This window comes from Typha latifolia, chromosome 11 (genome assembly GCF_019914945.1).
Source record: "Typha latifolia isolate L0001 chromosome 11, TyphaL0001v2, whole genome shotgun sequence".
Taxonomy (NCBI): Eukaryota; Viridiplantae; Streptophyta; class Magnoliopsida; order Poales; family Typhaceae; genus Typha; species Typha latifolia.
Window position 1 is genome coordinate 6086403 of NC_133096.1, and position 20062 is coordinate 6106464.

Sequence of the window (20062 nt, forward strand, 5' to 3'; positions counted from 1 at the left end):
CCATAGTTGTACTAAACTCAATTCAATTACCAAACAAAAACTCCAGTGGAAATACAGATGACTAAATGGGGTGGGTCAGATATAATAATGTATATTCATGATACATTAGAGCGGAAGCAAAAATGGAAACCAGTTTATACATGCATCTACAGTAGTAAAATGGGCAAGCAGTATAACCATTACAATATATAAGCATGCAGGATGGGGCTACCAATTATGAGAGAACTCTCTCCAAAGCCATGTACATTTTTTGTTAAAAACTTAAAATCTCCAATGGACCAAAGTAAAGAAAAAAAAATATCACCTTTCAGGAACTCAGTAATTAAGAAAATTGTCTTTCTGAAACTAGGATATTTAAGAAATCACCTTTCAGGAACACAGAACAATTAAGAAAATCACCTGTCAGGGTAGTCCACAATGATCTCAAAAAGTTTGCCTACTCTCAGGTCCTGCAAAGTTTCATAAGCATAATACTCGAGTCGCAATTGCCACCTGACAAGACCTTCAGGAGGAATGCCAATCCCAGGGAAGCACGAAGGGTTTGAAGCCAAAGGTGACTTAAGACCAGATGAGCCACTCTCGTAGTCGAGTGAGTCCCCCAGATATGCCAAAAGAGCATGTAAAAACTGAAGAGGCACAGCCTGATAAATAAATTGACAGAATAAGGGCAAATATTTCAGTCACTTGCTCATCGTCAGGAAGTTAAAAAGTTATTCTTAAGTTGTGACATACAAGATTAAGCTTCTTCTTTTTTTTTGACTTTGCATCTACATAATATGCAGATAAGGAGAGTTGCTCAAACTAGTAAAATGTTGAAATAATTATTTGTACCCAAGTTCTTGTACTTGACTGGGTACTAGTGGTACAGCACGAAAGAAACTATTAAGCAACACATAAATAGTAAAAATCAACTTAGAACAAATATCTCTGAATCACTCTCACCAAATGTCCCAAGATATGGAGTATACTAAATGGAGAAAAAAAAATAGAACTCCTGGGTACAGCTTTGGTCTACTTCTCAATCAGCAATCCAAATCAGACAAATAAACTGGGAACATCAAAAATTATGTCTGAGAAGTACCTGAATCCATGTCTTGATATCTCCAAGAACAGGATTCCTGTAATCCTCACCAGCTAAGTCATGAACCTTGGACTGTTGTTGAGACAATTACATGTCAGATAAAGATGGCAAAGACTGGAGAACATAAGCATGCTCACAGGATCTCATATATGTTATAAATGAAGGCCTACAAACCTTTAAAAGCAAAAAAATTGCAGAGGCATAGGCATCTTCAGTCATGGATGTAAAACCAAGACTCCTAAGATCACGAACAACCTTGCCGATGTTCTTAACCAAGTTGTTGCTTTTTGAAATAGCTGTTCCATGAGAACACATATCAATATCCATATCACCATTCCCAGAGGAAATTATGTTCTGTTGTGTAGAATCATGAACATCTGTTGGAAAGTGATGTTCTTCTTCATGATCCCCACCCATCATGGTATTTAGCTCCTCCAACTTTTTCCTAAAGTAGATTCGAAGTATCTCTGAAATAAAGGAACAATATATTGCCACTCAGGACTGATAGTAAAAAGAAACTATAAAAAGGAGCCTGCAACTCAAATAAGAAAGTTATGTTTCCCACACTAATTCTCCATGCCAAATGAAAGGAAACACATGAAAATATAATATTGGAGCAGTCTTCAACTTGCACAACCACACATACTTGCACTGAATGCAGACAAAGGAACGTATAATATACACACAGCACAAATACACAGAAAACACTGATATACGCAGAACAACACAAAAATAGAATGAGGGTTGGTGACTAGGGGTGTAATTGAGTCGAATTAGCTAGCTATAGGTCAGGATAGAAATTACTCAAGATATTTTCTCAACAAAAAAGGGACTAGAAAAGAAGACCATTTTAATATCTGACAAATGACAAAAAAGAAACTGAATACATGATGCTTCATGGGGAAGGTCTTTTGCAGAAAACCTCCAGAAACAATAATATTGGATAGAATAAAATTTCATTGAAATGAAACATTTAGAGGTCATTGAAATGAGAAATAGTATAATTTGAAGAATGTCTAGAAAAACATAGCCAAAAGAATCATGGAAAATTAAGTTACAATGAGAAATAGTCACAGCAAAAAGCATGATTATATCAGCAATAAAGCTTTTCTACAGAAAAAAAAAATTTTAACTGACCAGGAAAATTCCAAGCTAGTGTTGAGAGAAGAACTGAAGATACCATTAACTGGTATCTGGACATCAGCGTTGAAACATAATGTTCTGGTTTGGTCTTTCCTTCTGGAATGCCATCCTCATATGACTGTAAAGCATGAACAAGAATAAAAAGGCACTTCTCTTGATAACTCTTTTCCAAACATATTTCTTCAAGACATTTACTTAATAATTCCTCAGGCCAGTCCTCTTGAATCTGGAATAGCAATTTTGGGTAGCAATAAGTTAATAAGACCATTTTAGTCAAGTGGAAGAAAATGAAAGCTAGAATAGTGAAATAATAAATTTGGATTAAACATATATTTCTGGGACCTACCGCACTAAGTTTATTTTTAGCACAGTGATAAGACGTTCATCGTTCAAGATTAATTAAGAGTAGTATAAATAAAATTGACATTCATATAGCATCATTTGTCAATAATATTGACTTGTTTAAAAAACTTGCACATGAATTTAGGTCAATGATGGCCGTGCCGACCGACACAGGGCATGTGTACCAACACGCGGCATGAGGAGTGCCGCATAGCACCCCTCCTAGCAATGATTTGGTCGTCCTTGCCGTCACTACTTATCTTTGCCCTTTGTTGCTCGTCATTGAGCTTGTTTCACCGCTTGCCATCAACCTCATCGTCAAGCTTGCTTCGCCACTCTGGATCCGCAACAAAGTTTTCATTCAACCTGACTCAACCCAACCTATCCCTTCTTTCTCTCGAGCTAGGGCACCCGACGTGGGTGCAAGCAACGCTTTTATCATCGAGCTCAAGCATGCAAACGACGGACGACGACGAAGTCGGCGGCGAGTCTGACAACAAGGTCAATGGCGAGTTTGACAACGAGGTTGACGGCAAGCGATGAAAGGTGAAGATGAGTAGTCTCCCTCCTCTTTTTCCCTCCCTCTTTTGCGGCACATGCCGGCCGGTGATCAGCATGAGCTACTACAGGGACAGCAATCCTTGACCTAGGTTTTATTAGGATTCACCCTAAAATTTGAACAAGTCAGTGCAGTTTTAACTTTGAAAATCCAAATCTCTTACAACTATAACCTGCACTTGAAAGATCCTAATTTTGAACATATCATTATGTCTAGATACTAGTAGCTTATGTTTTCTTTCCCTCATTTATTTAGAGCAGACAGCGCATGTAGCTTGACCATGAAAATTCTAGAGATTGTAAAGGATTAGCCAAGAGTTTGACATCTGTAATAGTCACTAACAAAATGATGCTTTGTCCTTTATTATGTTCACACATGCTTATAGCCTAAGTAATTCTTTCATTAGACACGATAATTTGTAATGTTTCATGAACATTGTGTAACTTCACTACCAGAAGGTCTTCAATAGTCACATTATGCAAAATATTCTGTCCTGATTATTTTCCTCCATTGCTCTTTGTTAACGTAATTACGTGAGACAGATATTAATTCTTTTTTCCGTTTGAGTTGATCATGTAATGCTTTTGGATAGCACTATATAGCCCTTGAATCATTAGGACCATCCATGTACTTTATCCATTGATATGAATTCAGTCAATTTGACTATTTATGTGGCCACATAATCCAATATAATTCGTCTGACGGCTCAGCATAGATCTACCATAATAGGACATATTTCAGCCTTAACATTACCATTTTTCAACTACAATTTCCTTCTCTGCATAAGTTTCCAATGGAACAACAACACAAGAAGGCCTTAAGTCCATTTGGGCTGGCCTGCTACTAATCATTTATCCCACTTTGGGTGAGATTCCCTACTAAACCAAATGCCTGGATGCCTTCTAATTTCAACTGTAGGTGGTCAAATAAAGAACAAGAAGAAAATCACAATCACGCAGCATCAAAAAGATATATGTTTACATTGACTGGGCTACGTCCATAGAGATCCGCCGTCGATTTCACTATATTGAAATTGGAGAAGAGACTTACAAAGAGGAGGAATAATCCTCTTCACTCACATCACAACCCTCTTCTCTTCTTTTCTCGCGAAACCCACATTTTTCTTCTTCTTGAAGTCTTCGTAGCCATGTCACTTAGAAACACTATTTTACAAGATGTGCGAACCGGGCTCTATTCTGTGCCCAAGAATTTTTTATTGCCATTTTCACTTGGAGCTGCTCATGTGACGTCTCCAACTTCTTCACATGCTTCATGCTATCAACTAGTAACAGATGGCATGTAGGAAAGAGAGGTGGCATCAAACAAAAATGAGTTGGAGTTAAAGACTTAAATCGCTTTCACACATAACACATTCTTTACTACCAAATCAATTTCAGCCTTCCCCTCCTTGAAGCACTTTCTACTTGAATGAAACCACTCCTTACAGGTCCCCTATATGGTCTTTGGACATGCCTAAGCAATATCAACCAATTATCATGCAACTTGTTCCCTATGGATGCTAACCCTAATTATGCTGAACACAATCAACTCTTATTCCATGTTGGTTAGTAGTCCCACTCATTTAGAGAAAAGAAAAAGGTGGAGCAGTTGAATATTGCAAACTCAAATTTAAATATACATATAATAAGATTATAGACATTTTACTTGGTGTTTCTTATTTAGGTTCACAAATAAGATATCAAATAATGTTCATCACTAAAAGAAGCATATACAAAATCTTAGGTCACTCTAGATTCTCAAACATAGATGAGATCATAATGCTTTTATGGTTATGAATAAAAGAAAGCTGTTTTGCATTATACAAAGCAAGGAACAGGTACTTAAAGGGATACATAATTCCACAACAAAAGAAAGTATGAGCACAACTGAAAAAGAAAATATAACACGGCAAAAGCTTGCACTTTTCAGCATCTTCTGATTGAGAATATCTCAAGCCAAATCTAGATCTCAAGTCACTTAACTACTGTGAAGTTTGCATACTAGAGAAAAACAGACTTTTCAACATAGTCAGATAACGTACATGAAATTTAGCCCTCTCAAGTGTAGGAGCATCACAGTAAGCATCAAATTGCTGCCAAAATGCCTTGACAGCATTCTTTTTGAATGTTTCCTGCACAACAAATGTAAGAGAATGGCTAAGGGATCATTTTCATTTTCTTTTTCATGATTTTATTTCTAGTCAACGATCATCTTCAATAAATAGGAAGTATCTTTATAGAGAAAATATCCATATGACACATGAGATGAATACAAGATGATAACTTGTTCTAGTAAAGTAATTCCTGGATGAAGCATGATAATATATTACACAAAAAAGGCAACTCAACATCACCACATTAAGCGAAAGACGCTGACCAGAGAATTTGCTTACATTTGACTTTTTTCATTACATATATGTTCAAATAATCTGACTGGTAACTTCAGATTGTATATAGTATTCAGTATGCCTAGTACAGCTTAAAGAACAGTTAATAACGTTCGTCCTCAGTTGTAACAGTTAACAAAGTATGCCGAGTGGCAGGCCACTAGCTGCACTTGCATAAGCATCCATAGTGAGAGAATATCCATAAGATGCAAATTCATCATAGTCGAATTTTGGTTGAACAGGAGGAAATTGACAAAGAAAATGTACAAGTTCCATCGTTCAAGCATCCATTACGTCCGAATTAGGTTTGGATTTATCTTTTAGAGTTCATGTTAGGTTTACTTTTCAGAGTCCTAATTGAAATATGTTTATGAGTTGTTCTTAGCCCAAAGTGAGGGAGAGCATTAGAATATAAATATAAAAGCCCTCATTTTCTAATAGCTTAAGCTTTTAGAATAGTTAGTAAATTATCATAGCATCAAAGCGAAGGCCGTAAATTTGAATCCTATAAGCCCCATCTGTCATTTAAAATAAAAAAAATCTTCACCGATTTAAATCAAGTCCACTTCTTGAGTCCATCAAATGTCTCAACCCCAAAGTGAGGGAGAGTATTAAATATAAAATATTCAAAATTACTGTTTTCTAATAGTTTAATCTTAGAGTAGTTAGTGAATTATCAGGTATTCTTATAAAATTTAATATATGCCATTTGCACTACTTAAAGATCAAATAGTAACAAATGGTGTGGTTTTTCTAGCACAAATTCAAAGTTTAGGTGAAACTTTAAAGAGCATGGTTCTTGGAAACACATTTTTCCAATAATATTATAATTGTCACTACAGTATTTGAGCCTACAATAAGTTTAAAATGAGTTTTTTATATGAGGCCATGGACATATCTTATAAAATATATGTAATAGTATATTTTAAGTGGAAAGAAATAGATTAAGAGCTGGACAATTCAGTACTGCTAAGGTTGTTGTAGCTATATCTCACAACAGTCCAATTGAATGATGATTCATTTATAAATGAGAAGAAGCACTAAATTTAACACCAATAGCAAAGACAATCTTAAACTGTCTTCATCGCAGTGTGAAAGAAAACTGGACTACTTTTTTCTTGATCCACACTAAAACACATAATCAATTGACAATAAAAAAAAATTGGAAAAGTTAATCTTCTGTTACTACAAAATGAAATTAAAGGAGAAAAATTTAAGAAGGAAGCAGAAAATAATCAAATGATTGATTTAAATCATATTTTGATAAAGAAAATCCCTTGACTCTATGAATCAGAAGTGGAAGTTATATTATTAGATGATAAAGATAATCAATAGTTAGATAAGGCATTAAGGGATAGTATAACTACCAGTATTAGCGATAACCCTAATGATCATAATGATACACTTGATGGTGAGATCGTCATTTCTACATTTACTGAGGAAAGTCAAGCAGACATAGAGATTAAAAGCAAAGAAACTAAGTATGCACATACATATCAATGACCTCGTTATGAAGATGTTGCTTCTTATAATTATGGTACATCGAGTATTTATTACTTAGAGTCATCACAAGATCCATATATTGATTAATGTCCTCCTAGATATCCTCCTCATTATCCTCAGGCACGAAATTCACATATTGATTATTATCTTCCTCAAACAATAAAATGTATTTGATATGACTAGTATGATACAATCACTTTTTGGAACACCAAGCACTAAACATCATTATTTACAAACTTATAGTGATTATGATGATGACGACCATAGGAATATATGATAGCGAGTTCAGTATTCATCAAAGTTTTGAGTAAGTATTTTTTTCAATTTTTAAACTTCATATATGAGTAACTATTATTTTCTTATTTTGTTGTCATTTTTCCTAAAGTTATAAAGTTTTTTTTGTATTTTTAAATAATATTTAGAATTTTATGTAGTTTTAAAAATTTTGATTTGGTATGGACGACATATATGATCAATATGTATCATTTTTTTGGACAGCCAATCTCGATCTTGAGTTTCGGAACCTTGATTCAAACCCATGTACCTTGACAAATTAGAGGAATAGAAGCAACTTATTGGTGCATAGGAAGGCAATCAAGGCAAGAATGGAAGATAATGGAGAAGCCACCTATCATTCTATTTTAGAATTCTTAAATAAGACTTCCAATCTTCATGATTTTCAAACTTCACGGTTTCCATTGTTTACCAATTAAAATATTAAGTGAAAATCCATACTTTCTTTTCGTAAAGGAACTTCAAAAAGATGAAAATTTTCACAAAAAATAAACTGATATATCACTAGCATTTTCTTCAAACAGTTGACAAGCATCACATTATTAAATGGATGCCTTATATCAGCATTTTCAGGTCTCTTTGAGTGACCCTTGGTTAATAATGGTTACAATCTTCTCAAATTGCAAGGCAACAAGGCCCTCAAGACTTCTCACAAGGTGGGATGGGCTTGAAAGTCAAAGAAGATTGCCAAGAAACCTCCAACTATATTATAGTTCTCGCAACCCACATTCTAGTAGGAATTCTACAACACTGATGGGTTCTACGCTACCAAAAGATAGGATTTGATACCAATGATAGGCTACGAAACGACTCCTTCAAAATCTAAATTTACTGTAGGAAGCAGTCCACGCAACCAAAGAAAAATATTCACCAAATATTCTCCCGTAGTCAAACAATTACAAAACCAAGTGGAATAGATTCGTAACTCCCTAATCTATAATTTTTGTATCTACGTCTTTTGCATATTCGAACTGCAAATGCGACGAAAATACGATATATTGCGGATGATGGTAGTGGTGACGGGTGGAGTGGAAATTAGGGTTATGAATGGTAATGGAGATGAGGGTGGATGAGTAGTGTTGTTTAAGTGATTAAGACGAAGGGAAAGAAGTGATCGAGACCCAAAGAGGAGGAAGGACTCGATAGGCAAGGGAGATTAGAAATTAGGAGAGACCTTACCAACGATAGAGGTGGTAGGTTGGTGAAGAGGGAGAAGGGAGATTAGGGTAAAGATAATAGAGAGAAGATAGGAGACAAGAAATCAATACTCAAATAGCATAATGAATTTGGCTGTCATCCACACCTTTATAGAGGCTAGTCAACAAGCCCTAATAACAATAACTAACTCTAATCCTAGTGGAATCTCGCCAATCGCGTTCAAACACGCTCGACTGCGTTCGAACGCACAAAAAGCATTCTCTGTATGTGCGAACGCGATGCAGGCGTTCGAACGCGCCCCACTGCGTTCAAACACGTATTTCGCGTTCTCTATATTTGCGAACCTGATGCAAGCGTTCGCAAGGGCATTCAAACGCAACCCCTTCCGCGTTCAAACATGACCTACAGAAATTTTATTTTAATAAAAATAAATAACTAATGCAATAAGAAAAAACTCTAACAAGGTGTATCAAACACTTTAGCTCACAAAATGGAGTGTCCCTCCAAATTCCCTTGGTGTCTCTCAAGGGCAAACTTGGTCACAATAAAGTTTAGGTCTTGGGGCATCCAAAACATTTTAATGGGTCAAAATTTGCATGGGCCCTGACACTCTGCTCACATGGCATCTCCTCCCTCGTCCAAAACCACTTCCTCCAATCCTTGTAATTGGATTTTGATTGATGCCCCAAACCTCTCCCCACTTGTAGATCTGGATTTTCCAATAGTGAATAACTGAATCTAATGTTTATCAATTGTTTGTGGTGAATGCTCAAAGCCAAATATCATTTGATGTTTTTTTTGTGTATGTGTGCTTGTGTGAAAGTTTTGGTCTTGGTGAAGTTTCATCAAAAGAAGCAAGTTGGGTTCTTTTACTTGACAGCAGAAGGTGATAAAGAATGGAAATTTTGTAGATTGGAAGTAGCCACCTGTCTAAAGTTAGTCACACGAAGAGATGTTTAAGAATTTTGAGCTCAAATGAATAGGAGAGACTTTTCCTATTGGGTTCACCTACTCCCCTTATTTGCCATGTGATGGAGACTTTCTAATTTAATCTCTCACTAAGTTGGAAAGTGGTATCAAGAATCACTCTTAAAGCTCTCAAGCTCTCTCTAAGAATATTGAATGATTGAACTCAAAGTGTTTGTCCTTTTATTCGTCAGAAATTGGTCTTTTATAACCAATGGAAAGTCCTAAAAACAAGTTAAGAAGATAACAAACAAAAGATTAAACAACATAATAAATAAATCCCATAAATTAAGGAGTTAGTTTTGATCATTACTTTCGCGACACCTTGATGTTTGACTCGTTTCCTTTGCGACACCTTACGCACTTAACTCATTCCCTTTGCAACACCTTGCGCACTTAACTCATTCCCCTCCCAGCACCTCACGCTCTTGATTTGTTCCCTTCTCAATACCTCATGCGTTTGACTCATTTAAGTCGGTTTTATTCCACTTGGGCATGCATGTATGTCATGGACTTGAATTCATGCATGCCATGCACTTTAGACGTGCACTTTAGACGTTGCATCTCCGTATGCACTTTCATCACTTGCATTAATCTTCTCTCTCCCAACAAAAATTGCCTCTAGCAAGTCGATGTGGTTGTATTGTTGGAGTACGCCCAAACTGATTCGATTAAATTCATCCTCTTAGAACTATACAGAATCTAAAGGTGGTCGGTTCGTCCATTGGACAAGATACTTATAGTAGCCACCACGCCTAGTAGTTACAAACCGGTGATCCATGATAGCATCAATTTCTTCCTGTTTGGTTTTTCCTTTTGGTACTCAAATCGCCGATTCAGCAGTTGGTGTTGAATCAAGGGGTCCTCTTTTATACTCAGTCAAGTCTTCAATATTGAAAACAGGGCTAATATTGTACTCTGATGGGAGGTCGACCACATAAGCACAGGAACCAAGTCGTTTGAGGATTTTAAATAGCCCCGCCCTATGTGCTTGTAGCTTACCAAAACTTTCCGAGGAAAATCGCTCCGGGCACAAACTAATGAGGACGTAGTGCCCTCTTCAAAACTTCTCTCCTTTTTGCCTTCATTAGCTTTCTTTGCATATCCTTCTATTGATGGCAATACGTTGGCGAACTTCTCTCCTTTTTGCCTTCACTAACTCAGGTTGGCGATGGAAGTGAATTGAGATCAAGGGGAGTACGAGGGTGAAATCCATGAATGACCTCAAAAGGGATGCACCCAGTAGTGTGATTGACAGAGTTACTAAATGCAAACTCGGCTTGCAGTATCACCAAATCTCAATTGGTTGCGTGATCATGAACTAGAAAGCATAGTAGATTTCCTATGCTCCAGTTTGTCACTTCCATCTGCCCATCCGTTTGAAGGTGGAAGGATCAAAAAGACTAGTTTAGTCCCCATTTTGTTCCATAGAGTTTTCAAAAAATAACTCATAAATTTAACATCGGAGTCAAAGATGATTGACTTAGGAACACCATGAAGTCGAACAATTTCTTTCATAAACAATTCTGCCACCTTAGAAGCATCAAAGATCTTCCAACACGGATGAAATGAGCCATTTTTGAGAATCTGTCTAGAATCTTGCCTTTTGATAGTCTTTGGTAATCCCAAGACAAAGTCGACACTAACATCCAACCATGGCCGATTAGGTATTAGTAAAGGAGAGTAGAGTCCAACTTGTTGTTTACCCTTCATTAACCTGACAAATTCGACATCTTTCGACCACCGTGTGCACATCTCTTTGCAACGTTGGCCAATAGAAGCGGTCTTTGACTAATGCCAAGATTTTTTCAAAGCCAAAGTGTTTAGCTAGTCCTCCACTATGAAGCTCCAAGATAATGAGTTAATGTAATGAGCCCACTAGGACTCAAATTCTCGAATCTCGTAACAAGAATCCATCAATCAATGCAAGTGGTGAAAGTGAATATATGAGGTCCACGTCCAAAGTGCATGGCATGCATGGAGATGCAAGTATTGATAGCACGTCCAAAGTACATGGCATGCATGGATACAAGTCCATGGCATGTATGCATGTCCAAGTGGAATAAGGCCGACTTGAACAAGTCAAACGTACAAGATGTTTGGAAGGAAACGAATCAAAAGCGTGAGGTGTTAGGAGGAGAATGAGTCAAGGACGCAAGGTGTCACAAAAGGAATGAGTTAAGCAGTGAGGTGTCGCAAAAGTGGCGAGTCAAAACTAACTCCTTAACTTATTGGATTTATTTAAGTTGTTTAATCTTTTGCTTGTTATTTTTTTAACTTATCTTTAGGACTTTTTATTGGCTATAAGAAGCCAACTTCTGATGAATAAAAAGACAAGCACTTTGAATTTAATCATCTAATATTCTTAGTGAGAATCTAAAAGCTTCGAGATTGATTCTCGAAACTCCGTTCCAACTTAGTGAGAGATGAAGTTAGAAAATCTTCACACCATGTTTGCTCACACAGCTCCCTTCCCACAACTAAGGGTCCTTCCTCCAATCCCTAGAGATATATTGTTGTGCAGGATTTTCAAGGTAACCATGTGGAGGAGTGAAGCCTAGCAGCCCTTGTTGAGTTGTTGAGGTGCTAGGGAGTTGTGTAAAGCTTCCATGGCCACTTAATTTGCTATAGGACATATCCACCTCAAGCTAGGGTGTTGGACAATCCGCAACCCACCATTTTTGAGTTTGGGTGCAGATTGTGTGAAATCTGAAGCTTTTGCGGACAGCCTACATTGTTTTTGGGGTAGTTCACCTATTTAACGTGGTTCCGAGTTTCGACTCATTGTGTGAAATCTCTCTCTCTCTCTCTCTCTCTCTCTCTCTCTCTCTCTCTCTCTCTCTCTCTCTCTCTCTCTAGCCTCTCCCTCTCTCTCTTTTTCTTCCTCTCTTTTTTTCCTCCGATCTCTTCCTCCCTCTCTTTCTCTGTCTCTCTCTCTCTCTCTTTTAATTTCTGTTACTGCAGTAGAAAATCTGCTGCATTAACAGATAGTGAGATAGAGAGACAAGAGAGAGAGAGAGAGTAGAGAGAGGAGAGGAAGGGATTGAGAGGGCATAACAGAGAGAGGGAGGAGGGGAGGAAAACAGAGGAAAAGAAAAGGGAGAAAGAGATGAAATGAAAATAATAATAGAAAAAAAAAATTGCCTTAAGGTAGTAAGAGAGAGAGAAAGAGGGAGAAAATAAATGAAAAAAGGATAAAATTTGCCTTGTGGCACTAAGAGAGAGAGTGGAAGAAAGAGAGAGAAGCGAGAGAGAAAAAAAATTGCCTTGGCAGTAATAAAGAGAGAAAAATAAAAGGAAAAGCTGGCTCGGTAGTCATTAAAGTTGAGTTAGTTAATGCATTTTTTTAGTTTTTAGGCTTCATATATGAGTAATTATTATTCTCTTATCTTTCTTATCATTTTTCTAAATTTTTTAAAATTTTCATACATTTTTAATTATTTTTAAAAATTATATGTAATTAAAAATTAGTATGATCCGATATGGGCGATCAATACATCCAATACAGATTGTAGTGTTCTCTAGCGCAGAACTAGTTATCTTCCACCTCTATAAAAAGGAAAGGCCCCTCTATATAAACCAATGTTCAAAAAATCGAGATCGAGATCGACTTCGCGAAAAAATGATACGTATCGGCCAGATCGGTCGTATGGACTGCTCGGATCAAATCGGACTATTTTTAATTTCAGAAAATTCTAAATATTATTTTAAAATGTAAAAAAAATTTAAAATTTTAAAAAAGAATAGAGAAAATGTGAAAATAATAATTACTTATATATGAAGCCTAAAAACTAAAAAGATACTTAAAACTGTTGCAACGAAGGAGATAGAGAGTGTAGAAGAAACAAAAAAAACAAAAAGAAACTCTACCATATTGAAGGAGAGAGAGAAGAAAAAAAACTACAGTGAAAAGGTAAGCAAAAAGAGAGAAAGAAATAAAATAAAAAATCACATAGTCGAGATCGTCAGAGTTGGATCTTCATCAGTGGAGTTTGCTCGAACTAGATTTCTATGTTGGAAAAGCAATAGATTTAATAGAGAGAAATAGTGAAAGAGAGAAATAGTGAAAGAGAGAAATAGTGAAAGAGGGAGAGAAAGAGAGAGAGGATCAGCCGATCCTTCGAACCATGATGTAAACAGCAAACTATTAGCTACTATTGAGAGTCAAGGAGCTAAGCTTCACCATCTTGTAATCTAGCAAGTGTTAGTGAGTTGAGAGCTCTTTAATAATAAAATAGTGTGTTTGTATGCAATTCTGCTACGTATTCTTTCTTCTACTACTAGCACACTTGTTTGTGGGGGAGGCTCACCCAACCTTGCATAGAAGGTTGAGAACTGCAGGGGCTTGTTGCCTATGAAAGGAATGAGTCTGTGACAATCAGGTGGAAACTAAGGTGAGCCCAATGGAGAATTCTCTCGTATCATTCTAGCTCAGAATTCTCAAATCTCTCTTGTTATGATCAGCTTTAGACGTGTACCACATCCAAACTTACCATTTCTCATTATTTGTCACTTCTACTAACATTTAAAGGAACCCGACTTGCCTATTTCTCAAGAATCATCACAAAGATCAAAACTTTCACAGAAAAGCAACTGATATCTTACTTGGTCCTGGACAAGGAAAGTTAGGCCAAGAAGGTGATGGGGCCCCATTGGAGATATCAGTTTTCTCATGTCAGTATAGCCCAGAATCCTTGTATCTCTCTCGTTACAGTCAGTTTTGGACAGGTGAGACTACCAATCTTCATGATTTCTATTATTTACCTGGTCTCGTGTCAATTGAAAGACCCTAACTTGATTTCCCAAAGAACCTTCAGAAAAATCAAACCGTTCTCCCAATTTCTATTACTTACTCGTTTTCATGACAAGTATTATAAAGATTAAAACCTATCAATTGACTTCTCACTTGGGTCTTCTTACAAACAGCTGATAAGCGTCTTTTTCCCCTCAAGCTCGAAAACCATTTTACTAGAAAAAGATAAACAGCTAACAAAAGCCACCGTTACCTCAAGGGATTGGAGGAAGTGGTCCTGGACAAGGGAGGCGAGGCCGTGGGAGCATAAAGTGGCAACTACGGGGAGGAGTTGGGGACCAACGGAGAGGTCGCCGCTCCCGTGGAGGATGGCGTCTGTGAGGGCACAGAATCCGCTCCAGCTTTGGAGGATGTCGACGATGGCGTCGTCGCCGAGATAGTCGAGTGCTCCCGGCGAGAACTGCATCGGGGTAAGGGGAGGGGGGGAGAAAGAGTGTTGTGCGTAGGACTGTAGGGGGGTGGTGGAGGAATTGAGGAGACAGGAAAAGGGCGGGATGGTAGCCGAACAAACGGGTTGGATCCTATACGGGTGAGAAGCCTATTAACCCCTGTCCAGTTCATTTGTTGTCAGATCGAAGTTAGAATTCCAAATCCGCTCCATTTATGTTTTAGGGTTGATTACATATTTGACCCTCTCAACTATCACTCTGTTTTTTTTTTTTAAATACTATAGCATAAATTTATAAATTAGTCACATGGGTATAAAACACTCCGTCCGAATCAGAGACAAAAATCTAAACAAACTCAATAGAAAAACTGAAACACCCACTTGTTCCTCACGTGGAGAATGTCCACGTAATTTCTACGTGATCTGTCAGTGAAATAATCTCACCAAGTATCTGAATAAATCAAGAAATACCAAAATAATCTAACAAATAATCTAGAATTATAATATCACAGGCCTCAACAAGCCTCTAGGAATACAAGTCCAACACAATTTTGTTAAAACATAAATACCCTCGAAAGGGCTAAGTTCAACTGAAATAATAGAATAAACAAATGCTGAAAAATAAAGGAATGAATCTGCTACTCCTCGATGTCCGCATCCTCTATAATCAGCTCTGAAATATTTCCACCAAAATGACGGTAAGCATCGGGCCCAGCAAGTAAAATCTAATAATAATCTAAGAATATTACATGATAAATAAAAATGCAACTCATAACATGTTAGGGAAAATGTACATTATGAATTTTAATAACTTTCATCATTATAACTCATTTTACATAGAAATCCACAAAAGAGTCGAGTCACAATAACATATCTCACAAAGCACCATAAAAATCGAGGAGGACTAGTCAACTAGCGGTATTATCGCCTATACATGCCTAGCGACGCTGCATATGACCGGTTGTCTGTGGCCATCAGACTAAGGACCCCAGTCGTAGGCCCATCAACACCGCTCTAGTAATCATTGCATAGAGCGAAATCATCACATACGGCTAATAAGAGCACACAGCTCGATAGACGCCCTGACCCTGCGTCCTCGGGTACCGCTAGAACTACAATCCCTACCTCTTAATCATCTTTTCTAATATCATACTAGTCTAGTCTCTAACTAGGGCAGTGTAATCACCTGAATGCTCCACCAGCTACCGACCTCAGGTGTGGACCGCTAATATAATACTATATAATTTACACTCTACCCTTAACCCCGGGTTGAGTGGGTAAAATGGCATTGCCTAACTAGGACTTGACTAACAGTGATACGTGCACGTGGTGCCATGACCTCTATTATTTATTTAACATAATCATCACAATAACAGATATTATAAGCAAGCATAGAGTCATATATGTACATTAAGTGATAAATAATGCAAGTAAGAATTGACATGTAATTAATACAGATATGAAATGTCATATAAGTTTTATAAGTAAGAAAACAACATTTAATTATTATAGGTAAGAAATGACATAAGTATGCATTTTTCATAGACTATTATAGAATTCTACTCGCCTGGAATATTTCTAGAATCCGTCTTACTCTCATAATCAGTCGGCTCTTCTTGATTTTCGAGATTCTTTTCGCACAATAATGGATCTAATAATTTATACATAAAATAAACATAAGACTAATGGACTTATAGACTAACTATCTGGGTATATAAATTTAAGTTTGATTTTCGATGTCCGAAATATTATTTGTCTTAATTTAAAAAAATAACGGTCATTTAGAGTCGTTTACAATGTAAGTGTCGAAGATAAATGAAAAGACTAATGAATTCAAATATCTAATTTAATTATGTATAAATCTTAATTTTATTAATAACATGGTAGAGAAAATTTAATTAATTACAATTTATGTAGCTAACAGAATTTTTTTTTTTAAAATAATAGACTAATAAATAAATCAGTCTTAGGGTTAATGGTTGGGCTGGGCTCAAGGCCCAGCAAATTAAGTGAGAGAGAGAGAGAGAGTGGGCTGCATACCTACCTGCAGCCCACTGGACTAGAGACAGTGGACTGGGCTTAAGAGCCCAGTCCAACAGAATGAGGAGGTGGGCTGCGCCCACCAGGTTCTAAATGTGCCTGGGGTCGGGCTCAAGGGCCCCACCCAGCAGCAGGTGATATTGTAACGCCCCCCCCGCCCGGCATGGGCATGTGCACGCCCATGCGCCCACACGGCACGCGACAGGTCGGGCGGGGCTCGTCACGCACAGTTACTCTCCTGTGCACATATAATTATGACATCATCAAATAAAACCTGCTAACCTATCCATGATCACATAATCCATCACCAAATAACTCATACTCTTAACCAAATAAACAAGTTAACATATGAATATCAAAATCCACAATAATATACACTAGACCGCAACATAATCTGGCAGGACCCACACAGGCCACAACAAACCATCAAGATACAACTAAAATAACTAATATAAGAGTACATTATGATTCGACCTATATTATACAAATCATCGTCTAATACAAAAGAGTACAAATATCAAATACTGGTACAACTCAATTTCTATATAAACTATCATTTATACCATCTCGCGTCTATAGCTCACCTCATCATTGCTCTAAAATATCTTCTCAAGTCGCTATCACGTACCACATATCTGAGGGGGTTAGAAAAGAAAAATAAAGAGAGTCATGAGCAAAAGACTCACTGAATAGACCTTACCCCGAATCAGTGATGCCAAGCAGAGAGTAAATCATGTACTAGATAATATGAATCAGAAAGCAACATCATGTCATGAATGAGTATATGAGTGTACCCTCAATAATACATAAATGAAAAGTAGATAATATGTCATACTGATAAAAGTATACAATCCTCGACAATGAATAAACAGATCTCCATGTCATATGATCTATAAAATATGACACATGATGCATGCCGATCATGACCATGCTATGATATCAAATGCAACCATATATGATATATATTGACCACTCGATAATCAGGTAATTAGATGATAATAAAATTATATGCATTTCTCAACATCTCAATCATCAATGCCATCTCTGTATGTCATCATCATACTAGACTACTATGCAACACCCGGTATCCGGTCTCAACATCATGCTCGAAGGCTCCAAGCATACTCTGCCATTGGCAAGGAGTATCTCAAATATAACCATACCCTGCCATCCGCTAAGGGTATCAACCTCCATCTAGACCGGGCACCCCACATAGTTGATAGAAACCTCGTGAGGATAATTCGCCACATATGCCCTGGCGAACGGCAAGTGTCTGATTGTCTGTGCGCACAGACTCAACTGACCTCGGACATGGGCCACGAGATATCGCATATCAGTGACCATAATCATCACTCCAGGCACCCCTAACCCTGGCGCCTACTCGGGTATCCTCATGCTTTCTATCAGCTATCCTATTAATCACATTTTATGCTTTCCTTCTAAATGTCAGATCACATGCATATATCCAGTACGATAAGGAGTCAATGTATAACAAGAATTTAGGTGGAATATGAATCAAGAGAAAATGATGCAATGTAGTCTCCAAATATATCGTCAATACCTACATACTCATGCTAATTTATTACATGCATACTCATGCTACAGATCAACTCGGTAAACAATCATAACAGTAGAATCATCTCTGATCATCTCTATATATCTCACCAATGTACTCATATTCCAAATCAGCATAATTGAATGCATGATAAAATATGCTCGACTATAATCATCTCTAGATAAAATCATATAATCATGCTGGAGGCCAAAACATGCATATACACAAATATATAATATAACTTAATTTGAGAAAGGCGTCTAAGCGATAAGACTACTCACAGTCTAATCAGAAGACAATAACCACGCATCTCTCACGCCCGTCAGTTAACCGAGTGACACTCATCGCTAGCAAAGTCCACGGGGTCTCAAATAAGGAGTTCAGGATCTGAAAATATTTAAGTAACATAAAGTTAGTTGTTTATCCCAATATAATCCATTCAAGTAAAATATGATGATTTATTAGATTTTAGAATTTCTACTTATTTTTATAATTGGCTAGATTTTTAATTATAAATAAAATATAAATATAGATAAAAACCTAATTATAATTAAATTATATCTTTGATTAATTAGGGACTATGTAGTCATTATCTTATTTGTTACAAAATAATAATGTATAATAAATTATTAGAATTATTTAAAATGTATCTCATAAAATATTGGTATATAAATTTGATAATTATAATTTACAAATCTATATATTAATCTAATAGAGATATAAATAAATAAATATGAGTATTACTTATATTTATACCTAATTAATCATTGATTATACAAATTACAATTAATACTAAACATATTAAAGAATATATTATTATTAAAATAATTAATGTCTAAATAATCTATTTGCATTAATTAAGAAGGAAAAACCTAAATAAATAACATCAAATAAATAAATAATTAAAACACTGCTACAGTGCTGGGCTCGTGCACTGTGTAGAAAAAGAAGAAATGGAAGCTGAGGAGGGAAGAGAAAAAGAAAGAAAGAAAGGAAGAAGAAGAAGAAGAAGAAGGGAGGAGGGGAGGGAAGTGTGGACCCGGGCTACGGGGAGGGCACCGGCAGCTGCTGGCCAGCCAGCTGCCGGCCTCTCGCCGGCGGCTCGACTCCGACGAGCCCGAGCCCAAAGAAGGAAAGAGCGAGAGAGAGAGAGAGAGAGAGAGAGAGAGAGAGAGAGAGAGAGAGAGAGAGAGATAGTGATAGAGATAGAGAGAGAGGAGGAGGAGGCTCACCTGCGGCAGCACAACGATAGCGGCGGCGGTTCGGCAATGGGGGAGAGAGAGAGAGAGTCCGAGGGAAGAAGAAGAGAGAGAGACCGAGAGAGAGAGAGAGAGAGATTTAAAGAGAGAGAGAAGGCGGTGGGTGGGGGGTTGGCGGTGGCTGCGGCGGCGCTAGGGCCCGGTTGCGGCGATGCGAGGGGGGTGCGTGGCTCCTCCCCCACGCTGCCCCCATGCATGGGCACGAGGCCGGCCACACTATGGTCGGCCACGTCGTGCCCATGTAAAGAATTTCTTTTTCTTTTTTTTTTGGGATTGGGTTGTTACAAATATGGTGGACTGGGCTCCAGAGCCCAGTCCGACAAAATGAGGAGGTGGGCTGCGGGCCTACCACAGCCCACCAAAACTAAAGGGGGGGTCGACTGGATTCCAGAGCCCAGTCCACCGAGATCTTAGAGAAGACGATCTGAGGACCTGGGCTGTAGTGAAACCCACGCCACAGCTCAGCTGTGGGGGTTGGCCCAACCCCCACCTTCTCCTCGCTAGAGAAAGAAACAAGAGGAGGAAGGGGTGTTGTTGCCGGTGATCCCTGTCACCGACAGCCCCTAGCTCCGGCA

General features: G+C 37.6%; 1 protein-coding gene across 1 annotated transcript in view; it reads right to left on the reverse strand.

The window, feature by feature from the left end:
- LOC140797214 (anaphase-promoting complex subunit 2) overlaps nucleotides 1–14766 on the reverse strand; it is a 35539-nt gene extending 20773 nt beyond the window's left edge. The window contains exons 1-6 of the mRNA XM_073150496.1: nucleotides 14439–14766; nucleotides 5167–5256; nucleotides 2219–2450; nucleotides 1256–1548; nucleotides 1082–1153; nucleotides 400–641 (exon numbers count right to left, since the gene is read on the reverse strand). Of these exons, the coding sequence (XP_073006597.1) occupies nucleotides 400–641; nucleotides 1082–1153; nucleotides 1256–1548; nucleotides 2219–2450; nucleotides 5167–5256; nucleotides 14439–14651 (1142 nt within the window). The 5' untranslated portion in view covers nucleotides 14652–14766. The remainder of the gene's footprint in view (nucleotides 1–399; nucleotides 642–1081; nucleotides 1154–1255; nucleotides 1549–2218; nucleotides 2451–5166; nucleotides 5257–14438) is intronic.
- Nucleotides 14767–20062: the final 5296 nt, after the last annotated feature.